The sequence below is a fragment of the Athene noctua genome, chromosome 11 (genome assembly GCF_965140245.1).
Source record: "Athene noctua chromosome 11, bAthNoc1.hap1.1, whole genome shotgun sequence".
Lineage (NCBI taxonomy): Eukaryota > Metazoa > Chordata > Aves > Strigiformes > Strigidae > Athene > Athene noctua.
Genome location: NC_134047.1, coordinates 9,592,589 through 9,616,063, shown reverse-complemented (window position 1 = coordinate 9,616,063; position 23,475 = coordinate 9,592,589). Strand labels below are relative to the sequence as shown.

General features: G+C 39.1%; 1 protein-coding gene across 1 annotated transcript in view; it reads left to right on the top strand.

Annotated features, from left to right (window-relative positions):
- COL4A6 (collagen type IV alpha 6 chain) overlaps positions 1-23,475 on the top strand; it is a 136,579-nt gene that overhangs the window by 62,837 nt on the left and 50,267 nt on the right. The window contains exon 4 of the mRNA XM_074914789.1: positions 21,844-21,978. Within this exon, the coding sequence (XP_074770890.1) occupies positions 21,844-21,978 (135 nt within the window). The remainder of the gene's footprint in view (positions 1-21,843; positions 21,979-23,475) is intronic.

The window sequence follows — 23,475 nt, the reverse complement described above, 5'->3', positions numbered from 1 at the left end:
CACTGTGTAGTTTGCCCTGGAGAAAAAAGCAAGTTACGTGTCCCTCAAGGATGGTAAAGCCTGAATGGTCCTTCCATCTTGTGCAATAGGTTTCTTTGAAACCTCCAGATATGTGATCTTTTCCAGACCTCCTTTTTGAGCAGCACAATTCTGCCATGTTCCCAGGCTGTGACTTGCGGTGCCACATCAGGAGAAGCATTTAAATGTGGTTTCCTTGCCCTTGCAAAATGGGTTTGGGATTTTTATTGTTATTTCTAAAATGTCTTAATGACTTCTGAGCAATTGTGGTACTTGTTTCAATGTTTAAAGACCTGCAGAAAAAAAATGCAGTTTACACAGAGTTTAATTTTTTTCTTTTCTTTTCTTCCATCTTCCACTTTTTCAGTAAATACATCTCTTGGCACAAGAGAAATTGAAGTGGAAGTGTGTTTTATTTAAAAAAAATAACATCCTTGTTAAATAATCCTACACGTAATTAAATTTCCTCTGTTTTAACTGAACATAAGAACAAATAACTGTGACAAACAAAAATAAAGATTCTTGAGGAATACTGACTTACCTCTGATAAGAACCGTCTGGCATATACATAAATTTTTTTTTCACTTATGCTTTACTAACAAGGTCAGCATTTGGTTCACATTTCCTCATTGTACTTTGGGGTTACTTATGAGTGAAGCCTAACAGATTAAAAATATTTGACTCGAAGCCTAAAACCCTATTTGTAGGATTTTTTTAATCACTTTTTCATTATATATTAGAAAGCATATGGTACAACTGTCTTCTGCCTAGTAAGTACGTGAGCACAAACAAGTATCCTAGTTACTTGTTTGATAATTGTGAGGGTACTGAAAAGAAAACAATGGCCGGTTTCTACATTGTTAATAGTACAGCTGCAGTTGCTATCCTGCTGGCCAGCTATGTTAATAGGGATTGCTTTCAGCGCTTCAGACTATGGCCATAAAATTCTTAGAGGACCTGGCAAAAGTTACCTTGGAAAAGTAATTTCATGTTTCTATGACTGTGTTCATTTCCATTTATAGCTGTTTATCCTAGGGCTGCCTGGATTGTCTTCAGGAACGTAAGGTCAGAGACTACCTAAGGCAGCAGTGTGTGACTTGGCACACCTGTGATAAGGTCATCATGAACGCAGGTAGCTCATAAGTCCTGTCAGGGCTCCTTTCATGCAAGTCATGTCTTTTAGAGAAGGCTTGCTACTACTTCAGCTTCCCACACCAGTTATGCTATGTAACTGCTAGGAATGTTGAGTTTTATGGTTCAGGCTAGGAACTTGGATCTGTCCCTTCCAAGCTGCATGGGAGTGAGTGTGGTATTTTCCTTTCATGTATACCCCACATTATCTAAAGCCTACAGCTAGACAGTCACATGCATCTGCCTGCCTGGACACCAGCTAAGTGAGGGCTTCAACTTGGAGTTGACACAGGTCTACGCTCAAAATACAGTGTTGATCTATCTTAAATGTTTGTCACATGAAATGACAGAACTCATGGACGGAGTTTAGCTCAGAAAAGAGCCTGGTACTCTTTGAGGATTGAAATTCTGTTAATAAAAAGGGAGCTGCAGTTCCTGATAAGTCTATAATTTATGTTTCTGCCTGACTTTAGAAACTAAGTTGCATCATGGGCACACACAATGAAAAATTGGCTTTTTGGAATGTCAGACTACCAACCCCAGGAGTCTGACTAGCCCTGTTCAAGATACATGGTGATGTAAATAATTTACTTTCTGCCTGTCCTACTTGTTATTTCTTAAAATAATCCTCTGGGATATTAAAGGTAAGTTGATTCACTTCAACAAAGAGTTTAGTTTCTCACATACTCATTCTATGTGTGGAGATGTTGGTCTGAGAATAGATGTAAAGTAAACTGTGAGCAGGAGAGTTATGAAACTTAGGTTTCCATGGGATTCGTAGCTGCTTTTACATCCTCTCAACAGATCAGCAATAGAAATGACCCCTGTAAAGAAGCTGCCTCTCTTCAGTATTTGGTTAGTTAAGGAGCACTGTGGCCAATGTGGTTTGCTGTATTACTGTTGCTGGCATATGAAAATTTGCATGTGAAAAAACTCTGACAGAATTACTGTCTTTTCATCCTGTTCCAAATCACAAGGCCACACAAAAATGGTCTGATTTTATAGAAGATGAGTGGAATTAATACAAGAGATGGGAGAGGAAGTGTATTGCCACTCACCTTTAGTGGTCTCTTCCTGAAGGAGAGTAACACAGGAATAAGAAGTTCCTTCTGGAAGGAAATAGTACATTTTTAATACCTCCACATTTTTTTGGCTGCTCTTGGTCCCATCTGAATTGTCTTTAGCAAATACTTGTTGTGACTTTAGGCTAAGATTTTTCAGAACCCTCTAAGAAATGTTCTGCGATTGAATGGAATTGAGTTCCTTGTTCCCAATAGTAATGGGATTTGGATCTCTTAGTATCATTGGTCTTCTGCTGACCCGTTGTGAGAGGTGTAGTGATTTCATTCTTCTGATGGAACAGTGACCAAGGAGCGCCCGTTCTGCCAGTCATCTTCAGGGAGTGGGAAGGAGTCATCACCTCCTGCATTCTGATGGGATCTCCCAGCTGAATGTCCCTGCCAATTCAGTGTGTGCTTCTGCTATCACTCTCCCTGTTACCATGGGCCCTTTTCTTTTTCTTTCTTTCCCTATATAGCATTGAAGACAACATACTCTATGGTCACCCCTCCCTCGTGCAGAGAGGAGCTGGTTCAGCTAGATAGTGCTGAGTCCACACTGGTAGCTGCATACAACCAGGCTGCACCAACACTGCTGGTACTAAATTTTCTTGCACTTTTAACTCAAGTACTGAAATGAGAGTCTCTAAGTATGTGAGTTTCCAGCGTTGTAGACAAGAAGAGCTGTAGGGAGGCATTCAAGCTTGCAACATAAATACATCAAGGGGAGAGACTGTGGGAGAAGGAAGCTAAAATAGCCTGCTTTTCCTGCCATTGCTTGTGTCATCTTCAGCATTAGCTGTCATTGTCAGACCCAACTCCAGTAATACCATTGACAGCCTCGCTGAAGACACAGGAACATGAACAAAAGCTGAGGGCAATCAGGACATTGCAGGATTAGGTCTTCATAATAAACTTTTCTTCAGGCAGTTAGTGATCATGTTTGAAATGGTTTAGTTTTAAGAAACCTGACTTGTAGGTCTTTGTTTGAAGTGGCTGGTGAGCCAGTCCTTCAGCAAGCAGGGTATCATGGCTGCGGCACCATCTGCTTTGTGTGGGGGTACATGAGGCACTACAACCTCTTCTCTGAGTGTCTGCCATTGATTTTTAGCTGGGGTCATTTTCCTCTTTGGCAGTAGAAAAGAGCATGCTGCACAGGAAACTTGTCTCAAGAGCCTTCAGGAAAAGGCCCTGTTAGGTGAGAGGAGGTTGCAAAGTTGGACCTTATCCACATGAACTCTTCAGAGCATATCCTTCCTCTGCTCCTATACATTACGTTATTCGTGAAATACATCAGATGTTTATAGTCAAGGAAAGTTTGTACTAACACTGTGTCATGCAACTAATCTGCTTATGTTATAAATAGGGAACACTAAGTTAGCTCCGTTTTGCTCCAGATGCAAGTGTCTTATTAAATATTTATACATGGACTAGACTGTTTACTTTGCACCACATAGTATAGCTGTAATTGGGAAGATCCAGAACACCTGGGTTTTAGTGAGGTCTTAAGGAAAGTTTGCTTCAATTTTACAAATTAAAGATCAAGAGCTCATTGAGTTACTGAGTATATGACAGGAGAGTTTTAAATGAAGAAGTATCAGTTCTAGAAGTACATTTCTAAAATTGTGATTAACAAAATATTGGTGAATACCAGATCTTGATTTCACTCTGGTTCTGCTGCATTCCTACACTTCTCGGATAGAGAAGTATCAGAAATACCAGGGAAATACCAGACTTTCCTGTGGTTTATCTTTGTTGGAGGTCTGTTCTTTACACTAGTGAAAACCTGTTGCTAGCATAAAAAAAATCACTTGGCTGATTTCAGTGATGCTACTCTAGGTTTTTGGAAAAGATAAGAAATGAATGGGGTCCTGGACCACAGTGGTGCAGGTGTGCTGGCTGTGTAAAGCATCCTTTTCTTTTTTTAAGAGAGGCTGTAGATCTAGCCTTCCTTTCCATCTTTAGGTATAACTATATATATACATAATCTGATATTCAGAAGGAAAGACTAGTGTGAGAACAGTTTTACAGACTAGGCAGAAAGCAGAAAAAAGCCTGAATTTATTTTGCAAAGGATAATCCACTTTCTTGGTGTTGAAACACTGATTGCCTGTGTGTTTAACAGTTGTATCACTTGAAGAAACATGTAGAAACCTTAATGTTCTTTAAAATACAAAACTATGAGTGAAAAGCTTGATGATCTGTACAACAAAAACTGTAACTAGTTATTTATGTGTGTTCTTGCTAGGTTGTGTGTTATATTAGAGGGACTGGGGAGCTCTGGTTTTGAGCCATCGCCAGTGGTTTTTAGTGTGCTCTCTAGTCTTGCTCGGTCTGTACAACGCTGGAAGTGCTGCTGTCCAGACATTTTGCAAATCTAGCAAGAGCTTGTCTGATCAGCACTCACCTCCAGCAAATACCTTCTTACTTCACCATGAGATGTGAACATAAAGGAACATTAACTGTTTCTCTTGAGTGTAGTGGCCTGGGGTCTTAGGCAGCTTTGAGTATAAATGGCCTCTGAACAAATTTACACACGTTTCTGAGATCTAATGCCCTTTGCTTGCTCCTAAATGCCACAGCATATCAAAACCTCCCTACCCTAATTCTTTCTAAGCACAACTAGCTATTCAAGTTACAAACTTTGGAGGGTTTCCAAAACCATAGCAAGCAGCACTAGCTTGTCAGAACTAGTAGGGTTTACTCTTTTTTGCTAAACATATAGCATTTGATCTGATTTAGCTTTATGGAGTTACTGTTTTAACTTAACCACTATATTCCAAGAGTGAAGGAGCTTTGTTCTTGCAAGATGAAGAACTAATGAAATGTAGTTATGACTAATAATGTGCTTTGCTTTTTTCTGCCGAGTCTTTCTGAGCTTATGCTTCCTATGTTTAAATTAATTTCCAAATATTTTACACAAGTTTTGGAAGCGTACAGTTCTAGGTATATACTCTAAAAATCTGCTTTGCCCCTGAATTTGTTTAGACAGGATTTAAGAGTTGTATGTGCTGTATAAAATTTTCATTCCAGTCTAAACAAAAAAGTATATTTACAAAGTGTCTGCTTAGTTTAATTTCTATGGTGCTTGCCATGCAATGCAGTTTGAGATACTATTCTCTCAGTTACATCAGTGTAAAAATAGAATTTCCAAATACTGTTGTGTTGAAACCTAACTAGAAAATTTAATTATGGAAGAGATTTTGTTTAAATCAATTACTATTTACTTACTTGATTACTTTTTCCTTGTGTTGAACTTGCATACTACTACAAGTACTACAGAGGTTTCTTACACCATCTATGCAGAAGAATCAACTTATTCTAATAAATTAGAAATACATCTGTCCCGTAACAGCTATATTAATGTGGGAGGTAAAACACTATTTCCAGCAGAATTGGAAGACACCATCCAAAACAGTTCATATTTTAAAAGAAGTATTTGTGCAAAGACTCTGGTTTCTTTGGTCTGATGATTGTTTTCAATATTTATAGTACAGCAGGGCCTGGGGCCTCAGTTACACATCAGGATCAGTTGTACTTTGTATAAACAACAAAAAAAAGCCCTGAACCAAAGAACCTTTCTTTAAGCATTAAATTTTCTGAGTTTTGGAGAGAAGCACACAGCTGGGACAAAACCATGGAACTGTCCCAAACTGTAGGTGGACACAAGGGCAGATCTGAATTTTCATCCATCTGCTTTCAACTGTGAAGCATTTGGACTTAGTGTTCACTGCAGATGTAATAGGGATGTTTAAAGATCCATTTAATGGGTCTACAATGTAATTAAAATAAAATGATACCCAGCATACACATAAGCAGTGTTGAAGGGTAAGACACTCAAGGCACATGAACCAGAGGAGTTGTCTGAGAGTACATTGGTACAGTCTGATTCAGGCAAGCACATAGTTTAAGTGCCTCCACCCTGGAGCTGACTTTAGGCTTGGAGTGGACTGAGGCAGCACACAACTGTCCATACGTGACCAGGTGAATGTGCTCTCGGAGCATGCAGGCTCTCAGCAGAGTTAAGGAGCTATAAAGACACCACAAGAAGCTGTGGAATGTCCTACTTCTAATCATTAGAGCATGGATCATGTTTTATCATTCTTTAATTTAAAGAAAGATCACTAATTCAACCCTTATTGGATGGCTGAATGTATGTAGATCACATAATTTAGATAGACTTTAGATATCTTCAAGATAGTATTGTTTCTCTGAACTCTGGCCTGCTGAGTGATAAGTACAGGAGGGGATTGGAACTCTCCTGCTTTCATGGAAGGCTGCTGGACTTGGAGATACTTGCAAAAAAACCCTTTGAAGTTGCTGATATTTTGAAAATATTGCTCCAGTGGAGAGGAAAAGAAAATAGTTGGAGTTAATGGCTTTAACAAATGCAGTATGAGCCATTAGCACTAGAGTGGTATACTGATAGAAAAAAAACCTGCTCTCAAACTAAGTAATACTGAATTGATACTGGTAAGTCACCATCTGAAGAAGTCATCCCAGATTTCTTCCCCACTTGCTGTTGCATCCAGTAACAACGACAAGGAAAAAGTATTTTTCTTTTCTTTTGTTTGTTCAGCAAAGACAAAGTTTCTGGATAGTTAAATTTTACTTCCCCGGAATAAAATAACTGTTATTTCAGTTGATAAGAGCTTTGGCATTGCAATGTTTCTTGTGTCAATAGAAGAATTTTGTAAGACTCATGTAAAATCCCAGTGTTCAGGCTGTAAATCCTGTGCTTGGGCACATCCTCTGTGAGAGCTGGGAAAATGAAACCCAGGCTCTGTAGCCTGCCTTTCCCATGACCACCTGTGAAACTGCCATTTGTGTGCCTGTTTCTCAGCTTTATCGTTTGGAGCAACAGTAAAAAGCAGGAGTTGACCACCTGATTCACATAAAAACCAACTAGCAAGAGTCTCCCACCTGCATCCTCAGTGCTTAGTTTCACAGTGGAGCAAGGACACAGTCTGTTCCCTTCCCACATGTGAGACACTTCGTCTTATCCTACATGTAGGAATATTTGTTTACTTTTATGGGCTTCACTCATGTGTACGCTTCAGTCTGTTCTGCAAACTGAAGGTGGACAGTATAGCTGTGCCTCCTCTGTATACCGTTGTCTTCTTTCTTTTATTTCTCAGATTCCTTTGCCTTTATTTTGCCTTTAATCCTAGACCCTCTAGCCTTCCTCAGTGGCAGGATTCCTCTCAGGCTTTGGTCGGCAGACACTTGCGGAGCTGGCATTTCCAGTCAGTGGCAGATACAGGACAATACTCCTGCGGATGCTGATTTAGCCAAGCACAGATCAGCTGTGTTGGCAAGAGCAATGGCAGTGAAGGAATGATACGTGCTGGGCCTGATTCTTCTGTCTCTGACATCAGGGTTGGATTTCACTGAAGTCAGTATTTGTCTGTATTGATGTTGGTGAGAAGACACTGGAGTCTTCATATGATCTAAAACTCCATAGAAGTGAATGTTTATTCAGAGATCCAGATACAGAGAATGCATTAACTCATATTCACAGTTTTGCTGCTCTTGCTGGCTAAAAGATAGGCCTTTATAAATATACCTATGGGGATTATGAACAACTTAAACTAGTGTCTGAAGGGGCCTGGTATGTATGTGTGTGGCTGAAGACACAGTTTATTGCACACTATGCAAATACAGCATGGTGTGAGGCTTTAGAAAAATATCCTATGGAAAAACATTGCTGTGGTTTAACTGAAATTGGAGTCAATTAATGAACAAGGGAAGTAAAAAGCCAGTTTGTAGCAGTGATCAATAGAGGATTCTTTTTTCTCTCTTCATTTAAAGTATGCTGTGCTTATTTTTCTCAAACAGCAGTCTAACAGTTGTTCACTAGCTGATGGCTCTAGGGAAAGGGCTTAGAGTAGTTTGTGTAGCTCAACAGTGGCTGTTCTGGCTGCAAAAGGAGCACTGGCAGCAACTTCCAAAGAGTCCTGCTGAGTCTGTGCAGTCCAGATCCGCTTCCAGTGCTTGTCCTCCCAGGGTTTCTGGGGGTTTGCAATTTTTTTATGAGCTGCTAGGAGGCTATTTGCAGATCTGAGGCAGTTTTGGTTCCTCTAAAATGACATGTCATCATGTTGGCATGTAGTAACGCTGCTCTTTGATGTAATAGGATGATGCTGAACCAAAGCATCACTGCACTGTGGTGTACTGGTCTCCATTCAGTATATTTTGTTTGCAGAGTTTGCTGTCTGAAGCAAACCCATGAAAGTGATTATGCTGACAACTTTGTATCTCTCAGGCATTAGATAATAACTGTCATTCACTGTGCTCCAAATGAGTACAAAATACGAGAAATGCAATATCATCTTTCAGACCATTATGGCTACACCAACATAATTAATAAAAACTGGAAAATGTCAGTGTTTGCTGTTTGAAATGAAGAATATCCATACAAAGAGAAGGAAACCAACAAGATGGTAACACCTACTATCTTTTTTTTTTTTTTTTTTTTTTAAAAGATAAACAACTTGTTTGTAAAATGTGCTCTCTCTCTACAAACTTTTCCCAATTGCCATGATTATACTGTCCTGGCTATAGTAATTCTTTAACTACTGAACTTCTAAACAGACTTAGCCAAACCTTGTTGTTGCCAGCCATCTGTAAGTTACAACTGGGTAAAGGCTACTCTCCTCTGAACAATCTAGACATCAAGATTAAGACCTAGTAAAGACTCTTGATTTTTCAAGTGAGAAGCAATGTGACTTTTGTACATGCATATGGATAAAAGGTATTTTGATATCCTTGAGGTGTTTAAATTTATGTTGTTATTTCAAGCTTTTTTTTTCTTTGGTTTTATTTTTACTTTCAGATGTCTAACTCTTTAGTATTCTGAAAGCAATCAGAAGCAATTCCAGCTTTGATTAGCAGCTAATTTAAAATAACTGATGAGCTACCATACCCCTCCCTTTGGCTTGTTGGTATATTTGCTTAACTGCAGGATACATTCTCTAACCCTTAGACATTTCAGTTCTGCTTGGGTACAGTGAAGGCCATCATCTGGCTTGTGGCCTGTCAGAATGGGGAATTTTTTCTCCTTTTATTTTAAGAGGGAAGATGCTGCTGAGCTGCTTTGGAAATAGTGGGCTGGTTATTGTCTGTCTAAAGCTCCCCAGACCTGTGTGCAGGACAGCACCAGTCAGGTTATCCTGTCATCATATACAGATCGCTGATTATCACACACCAGTGTTTGTGATCTTCTGCAGCAGTGCTTCCTTCTGTCTCTCATCAAGGCCCAGTGAGCACAGACCGTGACAGGTAAAATCTTCTTCCAGACCTCAGATGCTCCCATACAAAGAGCCATGCTTAATCCCTGGCCTAGTGTGTAATTTAGTAATCTGCATGGTCATGAATTCCAGGGCTATATGGGCAGGAAGCGCAGAGCAGTGTGGGTAGCAGGCAGGCCTACGGTCATTTAAGTCTTTGTTGTATTGTGTAGCAAGGGATTTTGGGGACAATGAGACCTGTCTGTCAAAGATTAAGCAGACTGGAAGTGTGGTTTATACCAACAAATGAATGAAGCTTTGGAGTGTTAATACAGCCACATAGTAAATGTCCAAGGACTTAAACATACAATTTATGTGATGACAAGCAACATTGGAATTAATCATTTATTCTATATACCTTAGCCAGTGGGAATTCAAGTAGGTGAAGAGTTCATTTCCATCCTTATCTTGATCAATATGCAACACTTATTAGAAGAAATGAAAAATCCTCTATTTTTTTTCACTCCCTGACTTTGGTTTGAAGTTATTTTTACTAATTGCAGTTTATTCTCTCACACTGCCTAGTAAATCAGCCACTGACTGGTGCTTCTTGTTATCAGGCACTGCAGTAAAGTTTTGCCTGGACCTGCTCTGCTTAAGCCTCTAGAGATAACTGGAATCTTGCCAAATGTTATGTTTGTAGATTTGCAGGCCTGGACTACCCTCCGTTCCTCCTGCTTTGGTCTGTATATTTCCCAGCAATGTGTAGATGAGAATTCACAGGCTCCATTTTTTCCCTTTAAAGTGAATTGTTTACATGTTTGCAAAACTCCCCTCAGCTCTGCTCTGTAACAGGTCTTTGGGAAGTTTTTGCTCTAAATCTGCTATCTTGAATAAGCAAATGGTTCCCATCTGAGTTTTAAATCTTGACTAATATTATCTGTTCCAACAGATAAGTTTGTTTTTAGCAGAACCCTGTGCAAGGAAAGCTGCTCAGTCCTTTCTGAAGTGCCAGAAACATGCTGGGAAGGCTATGGGAGGCAAAATGTAGGGGAAACTGCTTGCAGAGAATCTATTGTTCGCCACTGACCCCTTACTGGACAGATCTGTGAATGGCCTACTTTCACCGCCTGCCTTCTAACTAGAAGCATCCTTTGGGGCTGAATGACCTTAGTGGATAATGAGAACTTTTGCTGTGTTTCTCTCATGTAAACAGAATGCTTAGCATGTGGAACATGGTGTGGTGACCAAAACAGATATTTTTTTATTGTGTGTGTGTTTTTTTGGTAGGGCTTTTTGTGTGTGTTTTTTTTTTTTTTCTTTTCCAAAAAAGGCTACTTTATTCATCAGATGAATAATGTTGATATATGGTATGGTAGTAGGGCTTAGAGGCAGCTCCATATTGCATAGATCAGATGCCAGTTTCAGAATTACACTGTACTAAGTACTAAAATTTGGTTGTAATACCACAAAGACTGGTTATTGGACAAGGGAAGGGACATAAGTAACACATCAGTAAGAACAAAGGAGACAGATTGTTTTTCTGGAGCATTGCTTTACTTGTGACAATTTATAGATACACATTTTCTGTGTAACAGTGAAATTTAATAGAATAATTAGATTTCCAGTATGATAAAAGTGAGCCAAAACCCAGTATTAAGATCATGGTCCAGAATAGGTTAGGCTATGACTTGGATTGCAAGCTAAATTAGAGGAAAGGTTCAGATTTTAAATTCAGCTATCTCAGCATCTTATAAGCTTGTTCTCTCAGGAACTTGAGACAAATTGAGAGAAACTCCTAAAGGCAAGATTGGATACAGACATTTAAATCTGCTTTTGTAATACCAGTGTTACTCTTGTGATCCAAATCTCTGTTGTTCATATTCTAATGATTCACTTTACATTCTGTAGAAACAAAGAACATAATGACAAACATTAAAAATTAATTATCATATTAGCTACCACCTGAAAAACCGTAACTGCATTTTATTCCAAATATTAAAATAACTCTGTGCTGTTTTAGTTAGCATTAAGTAGTTTCTGCAACCAACTCACCTCAGTATATATATTATTACAAAATGCAGTAAGACAAACTAGTCACTGTAGTATGAACAGCCACATTACTAACTACAATACCTGCTGATAGACAAAGAGTAATAAGAAAAGATTGAGCAACTTTTATGACAATTCAAAGGCAAGCTGTTGAATATGAAGATTGTTCTCTTAGTTGATAATTTTGCAGCATTTAAACCAAGATAAGTTTTTCTGCTTTAATTGGAACACAGTGAACTAGTCACTCTAGTGTTTAGCAGGGAAACCAGCTGGTGAGCGTGAAATAATTGTCCTCAAGACAGTACCCTTTAACTTCTTCCTGGCTCTTGTTGATTAGTGAGTGGTTTCTCTCTAGAAGTGCATGAGGCATTAAATCTTTGCTAAAAGTCTTTAACTGATGTTTTTGCAACTGTTCTTGTACATTGTGCTCTTCTCTGTGGCTTTTGCTGTAAAAATACTCCTAAACTGCTGGTCTTAGATGCATCTTGTAGAAATGAGTTTTCCAGGATAATTGCCAGGATTTAAACAGACTGGGAACTTAGTTTAGCTGCTGATAGAAACTAAAACGGGGAATAGCTTATCTGTAGTTCAAACTGCAATAAAGAGCTCCAGTGAGTGAAGTTTGTCTAAAAGGTTTGTGAACTATTTTTTGTTTCTAGCATGAGGCCCTTCAGAAAAGCCAAGCAGGCATCATGTAAGTGATCACTAGAGCTCTGTAACTATTTCCATACATGGAAACCTCAAGGGTGGTTTTTGTTTCTTTTTTTCTTTTTTTAAATACTCATTCTTCATCCTCGTTTCTTTCTTTACTGGTTGAATGTCATGTCTGGGGAAGTTCTGGTGCAACAGGACACCCTCTGTTCCCACCACATGAGGGAAATGGAAAGCTCTCTGTATCATCCACCAAGTAGAAGGGGCTTCTGTAACTCCTTTTCCTTCTCTTTGTCTCATGCTTCTGGATCTGTTCCTTATTTTTGAGTTATCTCCATATTACTGGAGGAGCAGGATGTGTCTTGAGTACACTTGATTTCCAGTTCCCAGGCAGAAAGAGAAAAGTAGTCAAATGTAGTTGTAATGTAGTAATCAGAAATTGCGCCAGTGGAGTGGTACTTTTGAACTTTTTATTACCAATTCCCTGTTTCCTTCCTTCCTGTCTCAGTCTTCCATTTTCAAAAATCCCTCAGCTCTTGGTGGTTGCTGTAGAGCCTGATGGACAGAATTTCTGATAGAGCTGCCTGCTGAGATGTGCAGTTCCTCCTGCTCATTTGCTTCTAAAGGGTTGAACTGCCGCATTCTCAATGCACAGCCTGGACTCTCATAGCCAGTGCCTTTGGGGGATGCATGGAAGTCGGGGGCTCTGCCCCTCACTGCAACAGGAAAGAGCAAAACATCTTACCTGCTAAGGAATAATTGTACTGGAAAAATGCTGGTATGGGCAGTCTCTTCTGTTCTCTCTCTGAGGAAACACTTACTTCACAGTCTCTGCCTGCGAGGGGAATTGGAAGTTTAAAAATTGGGTTTCTTGTAAAAGAACGAACTGGAGAGGAGCCCAAAGCAAATTAACAGATCTGGACACAGCAGACCCTGAGGAGGTTTGGAGTCTGTTTGGCTTCAGCATGTGGCTGAACCCTCCCTGCCTTTCTAGATACAATGTCCCTTTAATAGTCTTAACAGGCCTGACACTGGCAAGATTTCACTTGTTCAGTACACTACTTAATACAGCTAATTTTCTACTGACAACATTTTTTTGCAACAATGAATCTTCTGTCACTTGAGTCCAGCTTGGAAATGCCAGCCAGAGAGGGAGGTAGCAAAAAGTTCATCGAAGCTGTTCACTTAAACGGTTCTTTAGAAACACATAGGGCTTTTTTAGTTTGTTCTGTAGGGTGCTAGGGATAAGTGGAAGGCAAAATAACACAACGCTGTATGTTCTTTCTGCATGAGCCCATAGCAGATCCCTGAAAAAGTTGTGTGTTGTAGGGCGTATCTTAGAGTCAGAAGCTGTGGTTTCATGGGCAGGATGTGACTGCCTGTGAAGTCACTATGATTCAATATTGGTTTTCCCCAAGGGACTTGTCTAATATCTATAACAAGTGTGGTGTCTTCCTCACTAATGAGTTAGGTAAAACACCTTTAAATAGTTTGTGAAAAATAGTATGCTTGATCTTAGCGAATTTGCTGGAGAGAATATATATATATATATATACACACTTATATATAGTATATACATATATATACACCTAGTACATACTGCAAGGCCTGTAGCCAGGTGTTGGAAATTGTATAAGCTCAGTTAAATTCCATTGTGTGTCTGAAGTTCATCCGTATTGTTTGTCCTGTGAAAAGCAACAGTTAGAAATGATTAAAATACAAAATAAAACTAAGTGATCCCATTTGATTGTCTGATTGAAACAAATAAGTATTGAGTAAGAGACAACTTTAAATCCAAAATGTAAAAGCAGGCTGCAGAGTATTTCTGAGGACAGTTAAGAGTACTGCCAGAAGTAAGGGTAGCAAGGCTGAAGAAGAAGAAAGCAAAGCAAAGCTGGCAGTAATTATGGGCTGCTCTCCTTTGTAGGTCACACTTGTGTCTAGCATATCACTGTGGGTTAGGCAAGAATGAAACAATTTTAATTACTCTTTTAATGCATACAGTTTTCAGTAAACATGAAAACTGATTCTAACCGGTTAGCTGATCCTTTGCTAGAGCAATAGTGATGTAGATACCTGCTGTTGTATGTCACCGTAAAAGGCTTTCATGGCCCGTAAGGGGCAAAAAATAGTTGGCAATAGAACCAGTGGAATCTACAGACCAGTCTGGTTAGAGAAGAACCCTGCAACCAAAGCCAGTAGAGTCAGGGGCTGTTAACCTCACTTTTCATCTTATCCGTCTCCTGTTTTGTGGACTGACTGCTGAGGAGCTGTCATTTGGTCATTTTCTACTGCCATGCTCTCACCAGAGATGAGTTATGTCCATTGTGGTAAAAAAAAAAAAAAATGCTTTGCATAATGCTACCTTGTCTGCTTTCCTGTACGGCCAACAGGAAAATGGAAGGAAGTCCTAGAGAACTCCCATGTTTTTTTCTGAAATAACTAATTCTTTTGTATTAAAATTCAGCTCAGGATTTGTACTGCTGTCAAGAGATGTACACAATATTCAGAAGTGCCCTTCCCTCAGTTAAGGGCAGGAAAATGTTATGACAGCTGCTGTCCTACAAGAACAGGTCGGGGAATTGTAAAGGCTTTCTGAAACATTTTTTAGAGATTAGGCACCAAAGACTTGAGGGAGAGAAGATGAACTGAGGTTTCAAAAGACCATAAAATCTCATAAACCAGTCAAACCTTTGGCTGTACTATGCTCTTTTGTTAAATAAAAAAAATACTTAGTTCATAAGTAAATTGAAGTCAGTTAGACCTAACTTGCTCCAACATTTTTGCTAGGATTTCATAATCATGTAATCCATCCTTCCAATATAAGCCCTTTTTTTTGGAATGTTGATGAGTGTAATGTAATGCCAGAGCTCCATGAGGTATGAGAGCAGTTCTTGCCTACTGTTATTCACCTCCTCCTTCATGCTTCATTTCCTCAGTTGCCTGTAAGTCGGGCTGAAGCACACGCGTGATTTCCGAAGAGTAGTGCCAGTGGTCAGTCTCGTATGCTGTCTATATGAATTGCTCTCTGTGTATGAACCTAGCATTGCCCTTCCAACATAAAACACAAAAAGGCCCTAAAGATATCAGTCAAGCTAGGAAAAAAACCTTTTGCTGTGGCAAGTAGCAAAAAGTTCCTCTCAGTTGACTAGGTATCACCTGAGTCACATGGTCAATTAGCTTAAACAAACAGTGGGTAAGCTGGGGATTCAGGGGTGATCACCTCTGCTGCGGTGATACTCTGGAACACAATTCATCAGTACCTAGTCTCTGCAAACCATGATAACTGTTTCACGCAATTTCTGGTGAAATAAAGGCATAATTCTGAGTGATGATCATGAAAAGGGCAAGTACATGTCATCCAAATATATAGCATAGCTCCTTAAAAACAAGCTTTAACTCATAATTATCATACAATGGTTATTCATTAAATTGAAATATAACATAAGTCATCACTGTGCTTTGTAAATCCTGCTGCTTGTTCTTTATTTTAAAAAATCTCCACGAATAACATCTTTGTATTTGTGTAGTAGTGCCCATCATTCTGTATGATGCTCAGTGTTACACATGGATCCCCTTCTCTCTGGAGTGCAGCGCAGGGAGGATCACCCAGCTGGCACATCTCACACAAATGTTACAAACCACAAGTGACTTTCACTTACTTTCATGTTATCTGTGTTCTCTGTGGCCTGGAGCCTTTCCACATTGCTCTTACTTTCTTATCTAACTTGGACATTTCAGTACATCAAAGCAAAAAAGCAATTTGAGTTAGTCATTCTTTCTGACTCTCTTACGTTTTTTTTAAACAGTAGTTTCTTTAAAGGTTATGAAGTATAAAATGGAATAATTACTTAGATTTAACACTGAGCCACTCCTGGCATTGTCCGTGGTGGGGAAAAAGATGACAGTATGTGGTCTTTTTGTGTGCTATAAATAGAAATAGCAAATATGTGGAATTGATTGGATCAGGATGTTCCATGAAAGTTTTCAACTGAAAATTGAGCATTCTAAAGAACAAACTTTGCAGAGATTTAAATATCCAACTTAAAAATAAAGATATTTAAAAATAAAGATTTTTAAGAAAAATGTCTAGTGTTTATATGCAGTTCTATATTTATAATGCATTAAGCGCAACTATATTTATGTTACTGAAGTACAGGATTCAGAAAACAAATGGTTTATGGAATCAAATTTCTTTTTTTTTTAAACCAGTTTAAAAATAAGGTGTAAAATCATATATATATATATACGCACACACACATTTTTTTATCACCTGGTTTTTCTACTTGTGGCTGTGTCTAGTCAGGCTTAGTGGAAATAACAGAACTATTTTTTGAAAATGGATTTTATCGCATGAACTAAAATTGGAAATTATTATGAGAACATCCTGCAGTTGCTCATTACTACATTAAAAGATTGCTCCTGAGATGACCAGAGCAGCCTTGACAGTCTGCAGTGTGAGCATGCCAAGCGCTGCTTTGCATAAACAGAAAACTTCTAAAATGAATTCTGATATTAAAGAATTTCACATGCTGCAGGAATAATTAGTCTCTTAAAAATAAATTTTTAAAAAATTACCCTGATATCCTTCCTTAAAAAACAGAGAACAATAAAGAAATAAAACTATGACGTTTTTGGGAAGGTGCTGAATGAAGTAGGATTGTTGCAGAGGATGTTTTTTCCAGTCCACTATTTCTGTGTGTGTATATACATTTTTGTGTATTCATCTCATGCTGTGTGGGTAAAAAGCTGTGTAGAGGAACAGTAAATTATATGACAAAAATAAAGAGGCCATTTTGAACAACACTTTCCCTAAGTTTTTAGAAGAAAAACTGAAGAATAGTTTTCTTTAAAAGTACAAAGCATTTTTCAGTAGGGAAAATAATTACTTACTCTGGAATGTGAACAGGGCGCTGGATACCTGACCTGTAATTTAGGAAAATAGTGAAGGGTTTTTCATCAGTAATTATTATTATTACAGTAGAACTGTGGGGCCCCAGTTGAGACCGGGACTCTCTTGTGCAAGGCACTGTCTATCTAGCAAGAGATAACCACTGCCGCAGGAATCTGCAGCAAAGGCAGGACAGACCGAAGACAAGAAGGGAGGAATGGAGGTAGAAAGTAGAAGTGGTTAGCCCAAGGTCATGCTACTCACTAATGGACATGGCTGCCTTGCACTTAAAAGTCACCTATAGACACTTCATCCGAGTTTAGTGTGAGTCGTGTCACGTTTTGTAACGTGTCATCCCTGATCAGAGAGAATGGCCATGATTTAAATGGGTAAAGCTATTTGCCTGTGTGAAAGAGCATCTCGAAGGATCAGTCTCCTGTACCAGCTATCTTGTACAACATGGGACTTGTGTTCATAGATCTTCCTTGGGAGTGCTGGGCTACATTCTGCTTAGTGTATGCAATATATAGGAACATACATTTTTCAGGCCATAATGATTTAATGGTTGGCTCTTTGGTTTGTCTTAATGTAACCAACTGAGTATAAGATGCTTCAGACTACAAAGCATTTGCTTGTGAAGTACATTTTTGTCACTAGCAATTTTTTGTGTCAATAAAACATTGTTTGTGGGGTAAATAATGAATGAAGAAATAATGTGAATAAGACCCTTTTTTAAAATGTGGTCACTGAATTTGCATAGAGAAGGAATTATGAGTTAGTTTGAAAATAGTGAATGTTCATAAATTCAGTTGCTCTTTTCATACATTGGACCTTAATTTTGCTTAGATAAAAGAATAATAATGCTTCGCTGCTTGAAATCTGGCAGTCTATGAATTTACTGACTTAAGTAGGGATCAGTTCTGGCCTACCTGATCAGTAATATTCTGCTTAGTTACTGGTCCTGCTACACTTACCTCAATTTGTGAGTTCCAGTATCCTTTTCTGGTGATAAATCACTAAGCTAGTATTTGACAGTGAGTGAGGCTAGTAGAACTGCTGTTCCCCAGGTAAGTAAGCACTTGTATTATTTTTTGTCCCTGAAATAAGGGGCATATCCAGTAGTTCCCTACCACAGCTATGTGGGTTCCTTTACACAGCAACAAATCAAATAGATTTACACTTTATTCTCCAAGCTCACAGAGTCAACGGGGGAAAAAAAAAGAATGTTTGGAATTTGCAATGCTATGTGTAGCAGCTCTGCTTCAGTGGGCGAAAATTTATGTGGGGTATTAGAGTTGGCAAAAGGGGTAGGGACAATAGAGAAACTGTGATGTATTTGGTTGTGTAGCAGTAGAGAGGCTCCATCATTACTCACCATCCTGGCCTTTCCTCATGACACCCTGGGGTGCAGATGAATATAAAGGGTAAAGAGAAGAAGGCACGTGTTGCAGAACCTTTTCTGTCTTGAAAGACACTGTCATCAAATTACATTTTCAGTCCATTTTGTTTTACTGCCTTCTACAGTGTGGTGATTCCGAAGCAATGGGAAGTTCCTATCCCAGCCATTTTTTCCTCTTGGTTATCACACATTGAGTATGGAAACCTGAATGTCTGAGACATCTCTGTATTTTTAATGGTTTGCAATGGCTTAGTGCGTAACAGAGATGCATGTGACTCACTGAACTTGTGGCACAAACTTGTTTAAAATCCTGAAATTATGTATGGAAATGCCATGGTGTATCAAGAAATAATGCCATTTTTTACCAGCATCATATTCATTACAGAAATACAGGCATCTCATTTAGTGCTGCTTCTGTAGTACTAAAAGCCTGGTGCACAAATATGTTTGAGAATGCAGGTCATGGTTTTCAAATATATGAAAATCTAGTGGACATTTGAGAAAACATTCACAAGTCACAGTAATTTCATAAACTTTGCCCTTGCTTGGTGTTACTAGCATTCTATAATTTTCCTCTTTTTAGACACAGTTGTCATGCAGCCAGGAGACCAAAATGATACCATTTGTGTTAATTAACTAATGGCTTTTCTACAGGCTACTAGACTATATATATTGAACAATAAAGGTTAAAAATAGAGAGCTCTGATGATTCACTGTAGTTTATTTGATTTAATCCCCATTTTCTGTTTAAGCTTGTCCTCACTATAAAGAGATATTTTATTCTTTTTATCCTTTGGACAAGTAAGAGCAATCCTGATGCCAAAGCACAGTAAAGACTAGGCACTTAACTTTTTACCACAAGGTAAACTCATTGAGGTCAAACGGTAGTTCCACCTGGTGTTGAACCCTGTAAATTTACCTTGTGGTAAAAGCTGTATCTTCGTTGTGCTTTTATCCTGGAATTGCTCCTGCACACCACAGTGTCTGCTCTTTATAATGCTTTTATCTTGGGACAGTTCACGGGAGTGCTACTGAGTGACGAAAAATGCTGCTTTTTTAGCAGTGGAGGCAAGTCCTTTGTTTCAGCATAGAAAACATGATTTCCATCCACGTAGACTTCAAAAGAAACAGTAGGAATTCTTGAGAGCTTGATTATCATGGCATAATCAGATTATCAGAGAGATTAGAAGCACTTTACAGTGTCTTTATGGTTTAATGACACTCTAAGGCACTGGACAAAATCTTTAAGTGCTGTTAAAATCTTCCTTGTAGGGCACTAAGGCAAAAAAGAGCTTTTTACCTATGGGTCCTGAAATCACAGAGAACATGTTTAATTTTTCTTGTCAGAGAGCTGCAGAACTGAACACAAGCAGAACATGTAGTTACTGGTCTTTACTGTCTCATCTAGACATATTTCTCAGTGACCTGCAGCAGAACAAAATAAAAGCCTCCTAAAATTTTAATTCCTATCAGTTCCAGTCATTGTGAAACTCTGTCATTAACTAGGCAATCAAACTAATTGAATACAGAAGTGTTAGCAATTCAAACAAGTGAAGATTTCACAGTGTGTTTTCTCTAGAAATCTTGCTGAACTCTTGGATTCTGTTGCTTTTGTGGGTGGCAGCTGGCAATAGCAGTAACATGCCCATTTTTAGGGTACGTCTCTCCACTGCTGGGCTGCCTTGAGGTAAACAGTTCACAACCCATGTCTTGTGAGATGTTGCCTGCAAGACTTAAAAGCTTGTGCCTATGGGAAATTAAAAAGTTAAAGCTGAGACTGAAAGTGAGAACAAAGCATGTGATTTTTGTACCATGTTCCCTGTTGTGTACTGTTGCCTAGGACCACTGAATGTTTGGGGATTAATGTTATGATCATATGGTTCCCAATATAAAGGATTCCATTGATAATTAGCCCAGAGTGACGAAAGCTAAAAATAATCAACAGAAAAGCCTTTTCAGATGGGAGTCTGTGCCTCTGGAAGGGCACAGTATGGACAGTGTCTAGACAGAAAAGGTATGAAATATAAAACATGCACTTGACCTCAGTTAAAAGGCCAGGATGAAACAATCACAACAGAAAGAGTGACACGGGGCAATTGCTGCCCCTTAAAAGGAAAATGCTCCAGTAGCAAAGAAACATGGAATATGGAACAAAATGTTTTGGCCTCAACAGGTACTAATAATGATTCTTGAAAAAGAATTTTTAAAATCAAGTTTATTTCACTTTGCTTGATTGTTAACATGTAAAAATGCATTTTTAAATTAACTGTAAAGTCTCTTACCAGCCAAGCCACGGAGTCAGGACTTTGTATGTCTCCAGCTGAGATTACTGAAACACTTACAGCAGGGAGCTGCATTCCTTCTGCTGTTTTAAGGAGTTAGGGAAACAGAAGGAAAGCACACTGCCACAGACATGTGTGTAGAGAAGAATGAAAGGAGGGGGTTTGGTTTGGTTTTTTTTTAATTCCTTCTCCATTCTGTGTCTTTTAATGTAAGGCTTGATTCTTTGCATGGATAATTTCATGTAATCCACTAGCTGACTTGCCAGTAGAAAGCATAGCCCTAAACTGCTATTTTCTACTGATACTTTAGGACCTTAGAGTCCTTGATCTCTTTCAGATTCTCTCAAAATGAACTGAATGAAAAGTACAAAACTGTTAACACAAAACTCTGTTAAGCATTCAGCTGCCAAGAAGCAGGTTCAGAGCCTAAGAAAAAATCAAAGCCCCTACGCCACTTTTTTTCAAACATGGGCTTGTTTCAGAAACAAGTACCAGACTACTTGCACATCCATGTAGTGATAGAACAAGTCACATACGAATCTCTGCAGCTGTAGAAAAGGCTGCCATCTTCGGGCAACGCTCAGTCATTGCACCCTTCTTTTTGTGCTGCAGAAACCAAAATCCACAGCCCGACTATAAGGTAACCAAAAGAGCACATGGGAATCAATCCCAACCTTGAGCCAACCATTGTGGTAGTCTCAAATACTCTGAAGTGAGCTTTCTGACTGCACGTGACCCATGCACTTCTTTCATCTCGCGTTAGCTTTTTGTTGTGCTTGATCTAAAGCATAAGCAAAATCTTTTTGCACTCTGCAGCTTGGAAACAGAGGTATGAACTCAAGAACCAGCAGCCAGTTTGATCTCAAAACATTGTTGTCTTCCCTTGTTCCTTCCTATACCAATATGGGTAGTAACAAATCTTCTAGGAAAAAGGGGAGATTTTTTACTATTGCTCTTGTCTTACCTGAAATAATCTTTAAAGTCTCTTTATCTAAGAATGCGCAATGAAAACTTTAGGATGTCCTAACTATCCTGAGAGGTATCAAATTGCATTAAAGATTGAGTTGGATAGCGTAACTGCAAAGGAGTTTCTTGAACATGGTGCATTGACTTATTTTTTGTTCTGTATTAGGGTCGACCAGGACCAGTTGGGCTTCAAGGACCTATAGGTGCACCTGGATTTACTGGTCCAGAAGGGTTGCCAGGATCAAAAGGTGAGAGAGGAGCAGTGGGCCCCCCCGGACCAGCTGGACAGAAAGGCGACAAGGTAGGCTCAACAGTGACTTTTCTGTCCCTGCAGTAGGTCTGTGACCTTGTGTATATTTTTGAATGAATAAAGATAATCTTGGACTATCTGCCTGGGGGTAAGAACACAACAGCATTTCATTAATGTCTTTAGAGACTCCCCTGCTTTTATTTTTGAAGGAGAATTGAGTTCCTAAAGCTGCTGAACTTTGTAGCCATCCTGGTGGATGAACCATAGCCAAATGAGTATTGCTGTTGCAAGTAGTCTTTCAATTCACATGCCCAGGGATAGATGGGTGTTACTCACACCATGTTGAGAGAGACCTGGAGCTGGTTCCTGTAGATCCTGAGTTGGCATCTAGAAAAGCAAAGGGAATGGGTACTAAGTGAAACCTGCAATTCAGTTCTGCAGGTGCAAAGTTATGGATAACAGAAAGAATATTATAAACTATGTCATATGAAATGGAATAACCCATAAGGTGAGGGTGTCAATGAATGCAGTGTGCAAGAATGGGCAGAACAGCAAATGCCCTTAGGATCTGTTCTGCTGTCTCTTCTTAGGAAGGAAGTATCAGAAAGGGAGTTTGGAGCTAGGCAGAAAAATGAACGGAAGTATGAACAAATACTTTCAGTAATAAGGAGTGGATACATGTGGATAGTTCACCTTAAGGAAAGTTTACATTGTGCACCAGGCATGTGTTCGCATCATGAGTTTTGGGCTGCATACAGAGGACTCATTGAGTCCCACCACATAGGCCAGAGCAGTGTGTATGTTCTCACCACATAGCCTGACAGAGGTTGTGGAATGGATTATAAAATGGGGAGGTCTGATATTGTCTGTTGCAAGGACTGGGATGAGATTTCTCCTCTCATGCCTATACAGTTGGACAAAAGGAATGTTTCAAGTACAACAGCTTGAAAGCTTGAAAGACAGAGGAAATCCTGCATGCTGTGCCTGGTTTCTAAAATCTGAAGGAAGTTTGGGACATCAGAACAAGGGCTTGCATTCTGGGACTATCCCAGAGCATCTTACCAGTCTACTTGATGCAAGGTGCTCAGGTCACGTGTACAAATAAGACAGACAGTTTAGGTACCAGGACCTGCAGAGCAGAGTTTGTTTTCCATATTTTCTCAGCTACTGATTGGTGAACCAGCTAGATGAAAACTAGCTCAATTGTACCTTCATATGCTGCAGTTACACTCTTTTGTCATTTAATATTAGTCAATATATTGGAGTTTTAGTCACCCTTTCTCATAAGACAAAGAACTAAGTGAACTGGAAATGGTGACAAGGGAAGTCATTGCTCTGGTGTTGCATTCATCTGAAAGGCAATGATTCAAAACAAGGACTGAGTGCTGATATGAGTGATTTTTATAATTCTAGGAGATAATGCTGAAATCATTAAACCCAGATTTTGGAATATACAGAAACCCAGGGTAGGAACTGGCATTTAACAATTGGAGCTTATATTCTTGCACTAAAAAAAAAATCCCTTATTTACTCCAGAACTTCTGATTC